Raw genomic sequence first — 12626 nt, forward strand, 5'->3', positions numbered from 1 at the left:
CCCTCAAAAAAAGCTTTACATAAACTCAACAGCTCTAACTTTTCTCATTTGTTCCTTAAATCTTGGCAATTTGGCTTCTGATCATCATCTGACTGAAAATGTTTTCTCAAAGTTATCAATAATCTCTTAATTGCCAAATCTAGATTTTTATTTTGATCTTGTTCTTCCTGTACATTTTGACATTGCTGATCATGTTCTTGTCCCTGGACATTTTCCCCTCTCTGGGCTTTCATGACTTGTCCTTCTGTTTTTTCCTCATTCCTAAATTTACTCATCATCCATATGACACTCATTTTCTAAGAGTTTTCTAAGACTCTATTCTGAACTCCTTTCTCTTTCTGAACCTTCATTTGGTAATTTCCTCAGCATCTATGAGTTTAATTATCAGCTATGAATTTGATAGGTCTATAAATTCAGTCTTAATGTCTTTCCTGAGCTTCAGATCTGTATCTCTATTATGTATTCAAACTCGATGTTCCAGAGACAGTTCAAATTTAACTTGGCCAAAATATAATGTATTATATTTCTCTCCAAATTGATCACTTTTCCAAACTTTCCAGTTTCTTCCAAAGACACAACTAGAATTCTTTCAATTTTCAAGGTTTCTAACATCAACTTCATCCTTAGTTGCTTACTCTTTCTTTCTGATCAAGTAAATTACCAAATGTTGTATTTTCTGCCTCTATAATATTCCTTTTTATATTCACATAGCCAATACCTTTATTTAGGTCCTTACTACCTCTGTCCTAGGTTGTTTCAATTACTTCTTAATTGATTTCTCTGACTCAGTTCTCTTCTCACTCCATTCTATCCACAACAAATCTACCCAGGAGCATTTTCTTAACTGGAGATCTCAATATATCATTATTCTACTAAATTATCTCTAGTGACCACATATTCCCTTGGATAAAATATAAACACTTGCTTAGATTTTGAAATCCTTCAAAAAATTGCCTGAAAAATTCTCAGCTTCTTTTTTACAATAACACATTTTCTATATTTAAGATTCTCGCTAAATTGACTTTTTAACTTTTTGGTTTTCTTTTTTATAAATGAAACTTCATTGCCTATCGAAATCTTTGCCTTTCCAATCTTCCACAAATAGAATGTACTCTGCCATCACCTTAATATATAGAATTTTCCTCTTTAATGATGCAGTTTGAGTACCTCTTTATACATTGTCTTTTCTAATCCCACCCTTCTCCCCTTGCAATGTTTCCTATATCTTGTATTTGTTTGAATTTACTATTTTCTGTTTCTGGCTCAGTGAATAAAGGACAAGACCAGAAGTCAAGAAGACTACTCTTTGTGAATTCAAAACTTATTTCAGACACTGTGTTACATTGGTCAAGGTACTTAACTCAGTTGGCCTGTTTCCTCATCTGTAAAAATGAGATGGAGAGAAAATGTCAAAACACTCCAGTATCTTTGCTAAGAAAATTTCAAAAGGTATCATGTTGAATTAGACATTATTGAAAATGACTGAATTAAAATTTGTTTTTTTTCCTCTATTATAATGTAAGATCCTTGACAGCAGTTAATTCATTCACTGTATTTTCTGTATTCACAGAATTTCAGCTCAAGATCTTTTCCATTATAAATACAATGAATGCTTGTTGATTGGTTAAAACATACTATTAAGTTCAGTTTTAATCTTCATTGTTTAGAACTGCATGCATTTTAAGTGTTTTTTATATATTTTGGTACACCGAGGTAAAGCCATCATTGTTTTACATTACATATGACTGATAGTAACAATCTATATTCAATTTTGGTAACAAATTTTTTTTTTCAGAAACTGGAGATGTTGACTTTAGTTTTTAAGGGCTATGGTGTTTTGGACTCTGGTTGCCTTAGTGATCACCTTTATCCCTGTGTAATCTCAGGACAATTGAGATGAACCAGAAAACCTGTTAATGGTTCTCAAATATGCACTTCTGGGAGTCAATAGTAGGACCTATTTTCTCCAGGGTGCTATTGCCAAGCAGGGTTCCCAGAGAGATCTTCTTTGATATTAAGGGAATAATATAAGACATTTACTTCTTGTTATAAGTTAACCTATTCAGACCATATATTAATTCTAAATTGTATTAGTTATGATGTCTTTTATTGTCTTTAATATTTACACACCATTTTAAGCTTCTTTTAATTCCCTGGTATTTTTTATAACTTTGAACCAAAGAGAACTAGACTTAAATAGCATTAAACTATAATATTAATTCTCTGAAATAACATAGATACACTGTATTTGGATTTCCGTAAGGCATTTGACAAAGTTTTCATGTACACTTATGTCAGGAGATAGGAAAAATGTGGACTGGATGATAGGGTAGTTAAGTGGACTTCTGAACTAGCTGAGTAACTAGACCTAATGAGTGTTTTGTTAATGGATGGATGTAAACATGGAGAGAGATCTCTGGAGGAATGATACAGGGCTCTATCCTTGGCCTTATTCTGCTAAACATGTTTATCAATGTCTTGGATAATGTATAGTTTAGGAAATATGCCAAATGACACAGACTATAAAAAATAGATAATATATTGAAAATATGAATTGTGATTAAAAATTATCTCAAGTCTGTAATGATGGGATGTACATATGGAATAGAATGAAATTTCATAGTGACACATTAAAAATTGAGTTCTATCACCTCATAAAAGAGCAAAAAAATGGAGAGGACACAAAATCCACCTGAGATATACCATCCAAAACTATTCATTAAATAAAACTAGAAGAAGAAGAAGAAGAAAACAATTTAAACCCACAAAGAGACTGTATAGCTGAAAAACAGAATGTGTGACTGATGGTCATTATCTATTTCTATAACAGGCTTTTATCATCTCCAGTGACAATGAAATCATTATATTTGAATCTGAAAACCTAAGTCGATAATGTGTTGAACTCAACTCTGAAATGACATTTAAAGAATTAAGGGAAAGAGTGAGAACCTATAGTATATATATTTATAAACATATAGACTGTGACTCAATGGGCATCATGAAGAAATATCTCCAGAACCTAGTCCACCCCTTTTATTTTTTTTTCCTTTCTTTAAGATTTTATTTATTTTGAATTTTACAATCCCTGCCCCAATCTTCCTTCCCTCCCCCCCACCCCAAGAAGGCACTCTGTTAGTCTTTACATTGTTTCCATGGTATACATTGATCTAAGTTGAATGTGATGAGAGAGAAATCATATCCTTAAGGAAAAAAATAAAGTATAGGAGATAGCAAAATTACATAATAAGATAATGGGTTTTTTTAATTAAAGGTAATAGTCTCTGGTCTTTGTTTAAACTCCACAATTCTTTCTCTGGATACAGATGGTATTCTCCATTGCAGATAGCGCCAAATTGTCCTTGATTGTTGCACTGATGGAATAAGCAAGTCCATCAAGCTTGGTCATCACCCCCATGTTGCCGTTAGGATGTTTTTCTGGTTCTGCTTATCTTACCCAGCATCAGTTCATGCAAACCCTTCTAGGCTTCCCTGAATTCTCATCCCTCCTGGTTTCTAATAGAACAATAATGTTCCATTACATCCATATACCAGTTTGTTAAGCCATTCCTCAATTGAAGAACATTTACTCAATTTCCAATTCTTTGCCACCACAAGCAGGGCTGCTATGAATATTTTTTGTACAAGTGATGTTTTTACCCTTTTTCATAATTTCTTCAGGGTATAGACCCAGTAGTGGTATTGCTGGATCAATGGGTATGCACATTTTTGTTGCCCTTTGGGTGTAATTCCAAACTGCTCTCCAGAAAGGTTAGATGAGTTCACAGCTCCACCAACAATATATTAGTATTCCAGATTTCCCACATCCCTTCTGACATTGATCATTGTCCTTTCTGGTCATATACTGGCCAGTCTGAGAGGTGTGAGGTGGTAACTCAGAGACAGATGCTTTAATTTGCATTTCTCTAATAAGTAATAATTTAGAGCAATTTTCATATGACTATGGATCACTTTGATTTTCTCATCTGTAAATTGCCTTTGCTTATCCTTTGACCATTTGTCAATTGGGGAATGACTTTTTTTTACTTTGACTCAGTTCTCTGTATGTAAAGAAGTATTTCTTGGATGATGCACAATCTTGCAAACATTGAGGGTTCGTATAAATACATCTTAGAATTATTAAAATATAAAAGTATAAACATCATTGTAGATATGATTGCTAAAAGTAAGGGAATAAAAGAATATTAATACTACTCTACCTTTAATAGTTGTCCTATGAAGTCTTTATTATAACAATAATAATGTTTAGTAAGTTGTAAGGAGCATTAAAAATGAAATATCATGTTTTTCTTTTCACATCAGTACTGTGAGATAGATGAAATTATTACCCTCATTTAATGGATGAAGAAACTGAGAAAGACAGAAGTTAAGCCAGGCTCACACAGGTAGTAAGTATCTAAGGTTAGACCTGAATATAGGTCTTTCTGACTTCAACTTCAACTTTGTAACGACTACGCCACTTAGCTTCCTCTAATGAGTGGTGAGGTAATGGATGTTGAGGTGAGATGAGAGAAAGGTAGCTCCCTAATCATTTTCCTGCACAGACTTTCAATTTTATCAAGAAGTAGGGGTTAAAATGATCATGACATTTATATATCCTGCTATTTTTAAGAAACTTGCATTTTCAAGAACAGGGGACAATACATACATACATATATGCTTATATATGTTCATTACTATTTCAATATAATTGGCTTCTTTTATGGACTTATGTGGATTATTTGACTTTACATCAACTCATATAAGTCTTTTCAGGTTTTTTCTGAAATCAGTTTGTTTATCATTTTTTATTGCAAAATAGTATTCCATTTCATTCATACATAGCATCTCATTCAGCCATCCTCCAGTTGATGAGCATTCAATCAATTTCTAACAGTTTGCTATATGAATGAAAAGGGCTGCTATAAATATTTTTGCATAATTAGGTTCTTTCTCCTTTTTTATAATCTCTTTGAGCTACAGGCCTAGAAGAGGTGTGGCTGGATCATCTCATGTAGGAATGTAAACAGTTTGACTCCCTTGAATCCCTTGTTTTCTTTTCCTTTTTTACCTTTTATTACTTCTCTTGGGTATGGATATTGGAGAACAAATTCTTGTTCAGTTCTGGTCTTCTCGTTATGAAAGTTTGAAATCCTATTTCATTGATTGAACAATTTTCCCCTTTAGATATTATGTTTAATTTAGCCAGAAAGGTGATTCTTAGATGTAATACTAGTTCTTTGCCTTCTGAAATATTAAGATCTATGACTGTGAATCCTTTAATGTTTCAGCTTCCAAATCCTGTGTATACTGATTTCAGCACACCCCCCCAATATTTAAATTGTTTCTTTCTGACCACTTGTATTATTTTTTAACCTGATAATTATGAATTTTGACTATACTGTTCTTTGGAGTTTTTATTTTGGGCTTTCTTCCCTGAGATAACTGCTATGTTCTATCAATTTCTATTTTGCCTTCTGGTTCCAGGATATCAGAAAAATTTTCATTGAAAATTTCTTGAAAGATGCTGTCCAGCTCCTCCTTTTAATAAATACCTTTAGAGTGATTTTACTATTGTCTTTCCTGGATCTATTTTCCAGGTCAGTTGCTTTTACCATAGGTATTTTACATTTTCTTCCACTTCTTCATTTTTTTGAATTTCTTTGATTGAGTCTTGATATCTCTTAAGATTCCTTAGTAACCAAATACCCACATCTAAACTTCAATGGGTTCCTCAATTAGCTTTTGTACTTTCTATTCTATTTGACCAATTGTACTCCCTTTTAAAATTTTGTAAATTATTCTCTTTAAGGTATTATTTTCCTTTATGGATTTTTATATCTCATTTTCTATTTGGCCAGTTCTACTTATTTTTTAGGTTTTTGCAAGGCAAATGGGGTTAAGTGGCTTGCCCAAGGCCACACAGCTAGGTAATTATTAAGTGTCTGAGACCGGATTTGAACCCAGGTACTCCTGACTCCAGGGCCAGTGCTTTATCCACTGCACCACCTAGCCACCTCCAGTTCTACTTTTTAAGCAGTATTCCAAGCTGCTGATTTTTTTTTTCATAATTCTCTTGAATCACACTCATTTCCTTCCCAGTATTTCTTCTATCTCTCTTATCTGATTTTTGAGCTCCTTTGTGAACTTTTCCATAAATTCCCCCTGGGCTTGAATTTTACCCACAGGTGTTTTGGCATTGTTGTCCTCTTCCTACTTTGTATCTTAGTGCTTCCCTCTTAGCACAATAACTTTCTACAATCATTTTTGATTATTTTTTCCTCATCCTTTTTTGGGGGGGGCAGAGTTCCTTTCTTTTAAATTTAGGCTCTGCTCCCATAAGGAAAGGGTACTATCTTAAACTACTTGTGTCAGTAGCTTGCAGGTCCTGCTTATTTAACTGGTGTACCGATATTACCCTGAGGTCCATGGGGGAACCTCCTCTCTGGTGCTGGGCTGATGAATTGGTTTTGGTGGTGGCACTTCTGTAGACCATAGTTTTTTGGCAATTTTTCTTGTGCTGAGTCCTAGTGGTAGTGTTTGACATGTGCTGAGACCAATGAGGTTTTTCTGCACTTCCCTGGCACTATACTGGCTGCTCTGTTTGCCTGGGGTGGTGCTGAAGCACATGGAGGTCTGACCAATAGATGATATCTATTTGCCCTGAGCTGTGTTCAAGAAAATCTTTTGAAGAGAATATGCTTGACCACTTTTCTATGACGATAATCTTAGGGCAGCAAGAGTGGGAACCAAAAGATGATATTTTCATATGGTTAATTTATCCTCTTTGAAAAATCTTTAACAGACCAATCAAAATGTCTGACCATGAAGTAATTGGTGAAAATGTGAGAAGGAAGTAGTCTTTTACCATTTTTTTTTATAAATCTTATATATACATTCACTTACAACTTATAGGTGCAAAAAAGCAACATATGCTTCTGTTTGTTCTTGTTTAAAAAACTTTTATTTTCATTCATTTGTGTATGCATATTTCTAAGTTACAAAATTTCCCTCCATCCTCCCTTCCCAATCCCCTCCCCTCAGAGGGAACAGTCAGGTTAGCATTTTACATATATATTTTGTTAAACATATTTACAAATTACTAATTTTTGACATGAGAAATTAGGATTAAAGGAAAGAGATACATAAGGGATATTTTTATGAGGTGTATATCACAGTCAGAAGGGTTGTTTTTTTCCTGTGTGTTTTGCTTTGTTTTTCTTCCTCTGGTTGGGGATAGTATAGTGCATAACCAGTCAAATACAGTTGTCCTAGCTCTCTGGATTGCTGAGAGGAGTTGTTTCTATCAAGGTTGTTCATCTCATACTGTTGTTGATGTGTACATTGTTCTCTTGGCTCTATTCCCTTAGCTCAGCATCAGACCCCCTAAATCATTCCATGCTCTTCTAGAGTCTGGACATTTATGGTTTCTTATAGAATAAGAATATTCCATAGTATCCATGTACCATAACTTGTTTAGCCATTCTCCAATTAATGGGCATCCCCTCAATTTCCAATTCTATGCCACTAAAAAAAAAGAGCTGCTATGAATATTTTAGAAAATGTAGGATTCTGTTTATTCTTTATGTATTATAGAACAAAACACATTCTAAGTGGTAGAACAAGCCACAAACTTAAGAACTTTCTTACAAAAATCTCTCATGAATTATGTGGAAAATAATACAAGATGACAATATAAATACACATATGGACAAAATTCTAATTTCATTGAGGTATAAAACTCTTGATGTAAAAGAAACATCCTACCCCCACAAAACTACCCATTCTCAGTTACTAGACTTGAGTGAGACCTGCTGTCTAATCAGGATACCATACATCAAACCTATGCTTCCCAAAGTGAGAGATTAGAGAGGAATGTGACTTGTTTTGGGAAAAGACATTTAAGAACAAGATGTTAAAGACATAGACTTACATGAGCTTTCCCAATGGCCCTCCAAAGATCTTTAAAATAATGCCTTAAAACAAATTCTAGAGATGCAGAACCAACCAAATTTCAAGGTGAAATAATCTTCCAGCCCAAAACAACTTTAAAAAAGGCATCAGGAAAGATCTATTTCACCTAGAAAAAAATGGGAAAGTTGGTGGCCTAGCCATACCAGATTTATAGACATGTGAAAAAATGCTCTAAATCACTATTGATTAGAGAAATGTAAATTAAAACAACTCTGAGGTACCACTCCTTCTAATCATCTAATTGACTAATATTAAAGATCTAAAAATGATCTGGTACTGGGTAAAAAGTAGAATGGTAGATCAGTGGAATGAATTAGATATACAATATATAGTAGATAATGCCCATATTAGTCTAATGTTTGGTAAACACAAAGTTCCCAGCTTTTGGGATAGGAATTCACTATTTAATAAAATAAATGACTGTTGGGAAAACTGGCAAGCAATTTGGGAGAAACTAGATATAGAACATAGATATAGATATAGATATACTAGATATAGAAATAGATATAGTCAAAATGGGTACAAGATTTAGACATAAAGGTTGATACCATAAGCAAAATGGGGGAAGAATGGAATAGTTTAACTCTATATATGTAGATAAGGGAAAAAAGGAAGCAATACAGGATATGAATTGGGAATTTTTGATTACATTAAATTAAAAAGGTTTTACCCAAACAAAGCCAATGCAGTAAAGAGTATAAGGAAAACAGAAAACTGGGTAAAATTTTACAAGTTTCCTTAAAAAAGTCCTCATTTTTCCACAATATTATAGAACTGGTCCTCCTAGTCCTGATTCTCCGGTTCCATCCCCGCTCCCTGCCTCCTGCCCAGCACCATGAGTGGCAGCAGCGCAGACCCTGAGGTGGTCCCGGCCCCCACTCCCAATCCCACCCCTGCCCTAGTCCCAACTCCAGCACCGGTTTCTGCCCTAGCCAAGAACAAGGCCAGTATGCCCGGTCCTGCAGGGGGGACACGTCTGACTGCCAGGCCTCCGTCCCAGTGTCCGCAATTGAAGGGACGGCCCCACCGAAGGTGCAATGTCCATTGGGGAATATGTACTCCCTTGTGCTACCAATGTCAAGCCGGTTGTGTTTAGCACACCCCTGGTGGACTACCTTATGCAACTGGAAAACTACAGACCCACAATTCCAGATGCTGTTACTGGCTACTATCTAAACCCAGCTGGGTTTGAAGCTTCTGATCCCAGAATTGTCTGGCTCATCTCCCTGGCAGCCCAGAAGTTCATCTCTGACATTGCCAATGATGCCCTGCAGCACTACAAGATGAAGGGCACCACCTCAGGCAGCTCCAGAAGCAAAAGCAAAGACTGGAAGTATATCCTGTCCATGGAAGATCTGACCCCTTCACTCAGCGAGTATGGCATTAATGTCAAGAAGCCCCATTATTTCACCTAAACTCACCTCTTCCCTGGCTGGCCTGAGTATGTCTATGGGATGGGCACAATCCTATCAGACTTGGACCTCTTGACTGTATCCTCATTTATGCAGATCTTCATGAGTTTACAGGCATGTGAGTAGTTACCTGAAGGAATGGTAGGTTGAAGGCTGTTGAGGGCATGCTGGGGTTTGAGGGACTCCATAATATGCAGAAAGGCCATCCCCCAGGCCATGTCCAGAGCAAACTTGACAGCTTGAGTCTGGTGAACAAGAAAATATGGGAGAAGGAAAGTTCATAGAAGGGGGAAGGTGGTACTTTAAGTCTAATCCCAGCAGGCCCTTTGTCTCAGACCACACAACTATCTTCAGGCTCCTACTCCTGCCCCTACTCTCTGGTGTTCCCAGCAGTAATCCCAGTCTTATAATAAATCACTGGTCTCTTCGTGAAATATGTTGTAGAGGGAGCCATAAGGCATCTATCCAGTGGATGATGAGAGTGGGTTTGGGGGCAGGGGGTGCCTGGCAAGCTTCCAATACAGGCAGCACATTAGGGTATGAAAAAATCCTGCAAAGGTAAGAAAGAATTCACATGCTGTTCTGTCCCTTTAGCTGCCATCCTTCCTCCCCCGCCCCCCAGGCACCAACTTCCCCACCTCAGCTTTGGATATTCCTCATTAAAGTCCCTGCTCTTCCTTGTGCTCCAGTAATGGAAAAAAACCAACAATATATATATATATATATATATATATATATATATATATATATATATATATATATATATATATATAGAACTGAGTCAAATTTATAAGAATACAAATCATCGTAAAATTGCTAAATGGTCAAAAAAAGGCAGTTTCAGAAGAAGAAATAAAGATTATCCTTAGACATACAAAAATGTTCTAAATAGCTGTTTGTTAGAGAAATGTAAATTAAAGTAACTATGAGATACTACTTCATCCAACTGGCCAATATTAAAGAAAAAAAAACTGTGATAAATGTCGGGAATGTGGGAAAGTTTGGATACTAATACACTGTTGGTAGAGTTGTGATCTGATCTAGCCATTGTGGAAAGTAATTTGGAACTCTGCCCAAAGGTCTATCAATATCACTATTAGGTCTTAATCCCCAAAATATTTTTTTTAAAAACAAAAAACCTATATGTAAAAAATATTTATAGAAGCTATATTGTAATTTCAGAGAATTAGACATAGAGGGCATACACTTCAAATGAGAAATGGTTGGACAAGTTGTGCTTTTAGAAGGAATATTAATGTGCTCTCAGAAATGAAGAACTGCATACTTTCAGAAAATCTGGAACAATGCATAGTGAATTGAGTATAAAAACGAGAACACTGTGCACAGCAACAGTAATATTGTATGATCAACTGTAATATTTTTAGCAATACAAAGATCTAAGATAATTCTAAGGGATTCATGATGAGAAATGTTATCCACCTCCTGATAAAGAAGGGATGTAGTTTGAATGCAGAACAAAGCAATTTATTGTTTTTTTTATTTTTGTATATGTACATTTTGGGGAGGAAGTTTGTTTTTGTGTGCTTAGCATATTAATATGGAAATATTTTGTATGTCTGTATATGAAAATAAATATAAAATATACAAATCTTTATCAAGTTGCCTATTTTCTCAATAAAGAATAAGTGAGGAAGGAAGGAAAGGAGAGGATTTAGAACTCAAAATTATAAAAAATGAATGTTAAAATTGTTTTTATAGGCATTTGGAAAAAATAAAATGTAAACCAAACAAAGAAACAAAACAAAACTGTCTTCTGTTAATAGATTCAGCTCCTTCAACGATAAATATTTAATGGATATCCTTCCCCTTTGAGAACTTTAAAAGTTTCCTTTTTTCTTATACAAATTGGTCCAAAGTTTTATTAACCTTTCTTTCAAATCCCACCACAATTTGATGCCTTTCTGACCTTCCTCCCCAATATGTAAGAAAAAGACATTGTTTTATCATCAGAGAACCTGAGTTCTAATCCTGAATGTATCTTACTAGATGTTTTCCTGATTTTATAGCTCACACAAGCTCTATGAGATACAGTTTTATTATCTATAAAAGTAAGAATTCTAATTTGTTGGAGTGTAACATTCCTTCTTACTAAACAAAATTCTATGAGGCTCTGGTAAGAGCTACTTATTCTGCACATTATCCCTGGACAAAGTTTATTACTACTTTTGTTTAGAGGTATAGCACTGGTGCTGAAGTCAATTTGAATCGTCTAGTCTTTCCAAGCCCCCTCAACATACCTCATTAGATTATAAGATCATTCAGAGCAAAGTTCATAGTGTATGTATGTTCTATACTGACAGATTGTTGTATTTAGTATATGCATGTGGATAATATAGATGAAAAATATGTATTATATATGCACATAGACACATGTCTAATACATAATATGCACACATGGTACATTTATGCGCATATTATGTATTGTAATATATTGTGTGTATATGTAATATATAAACACACACAAGGGCTTAATCAATTCTAGGATTTGAAAATTAGGTTTTTGATAAATGTTTGTTAACTTTGTTGTTGGATTTTGTCTGTTCAATGTATTTATTCTCTATAGAGTGCATGGGATAGAATGCTCAACGACTTTTATTTACTTGCTCATTTAATCAAGATATCTTGAGTACTTGAGACTAAGGATCCATGCCAGGCCCTGTGGGGGTTATATACACTGTGAGTTAATTTAGCTTGTAATTCTTTCTCTGGGTACATACATGGTTTCTTAATGGGCTTTTGGATAAAAGATTCATATTTAATGCCAGGTAGGAAATTACAAAGGAAAACAAGGGTTATTTTTTGGTTTATGTTTTAAGAATATTACTATCTCATCTAAAATAGAATTTGGAAGACATCTTTGATATTCCTAAGATAAACTCATGGGAAAATAATTAATGGAAGGAACAAAGGTACAGTGGTAATAATGAACAAGTTTCAAATAGAAGTTCAGTTAGGAGACTTACCTGGCTTATGTGGACTTTGAATCAGAGTTTGAAGCAAGTATGGTGGAAAATGACATGAGTACTGGCTGTGGAGAAAGAAAACTTTGTTTTCAAATTCATTTCTCTCTGACCTGCCATCTTCCTGACTGGAAGAACAAAGGAGCTGGATTTGATAAGCTCCTAGTACTTTCCAGTTCAAAATCCTTTAGTCATATTGCCTATGTGTTCAAAGACTTCCTTCAGAGAAGATTTTTGTTAGGAACACCTCTAAATAGGTGGG

The 12626-nt window shown here is 34.9% G+C and overlaps 1 protein-coding gene and 1 pseudogene across 4 annotated transcripts in view; one reads left to right on the forward strand and one right to left on the reverse strand.

Moving 5' to 3' along the window:
• Window positions 1–12626, reverse strand: part of GNAT3 (G protein subunit alpha transducin 3) — a 159581-nt gene that overhangs the window by 85374 nt on the left and 61581 nt on the right. Inside the window, exons 2-3 of one of the 4 annotated variants that reach the window (XM_074194024.1) lie at window positions 12368–12432; window positions 9514–9628 (exon numbers count right to left, since the gene is read on the reverse strand). The exons of 2 other annotated variants lie outside the window; for them this stretch is intronic. In XM_074194024.1, coding sequence (XP_074050125.1) covers window positions 9514–9601 — 88 coding nt within the window. In that variant the 5' untranslated portion in view covers window positions 9602–9628; window positions 12368–12432. The remainder of the gene's footprint in view (window positions 1–9513; window positions 9629–12367; window positions 12433–12626) is intronic. One more of the 4 variants, XM_074194023.1, reaches the window with a different exon arrangement.
• On the forward strand, window positions 8807–9386 carry LOC141493120 (transcription initiation factor TFIID subunit 10 pseudogene; annotated as a pseudogene).

This window comes from Macrotis lagotis, chromosome 7 (assembly GCF_037893015.1).
Source record: "Macrotis lagotis isolate mMagLag1 chromosome 7, bilby.v1.9.chrom.fasta, whole genome shotgun sequence".
Taxonomy (NCBI): Eukaryota; Metazoa; Chordata; class Mammalia; order Peramelemorphia; family Peramelidae; genus Macrotis; species Macrotis lagotis.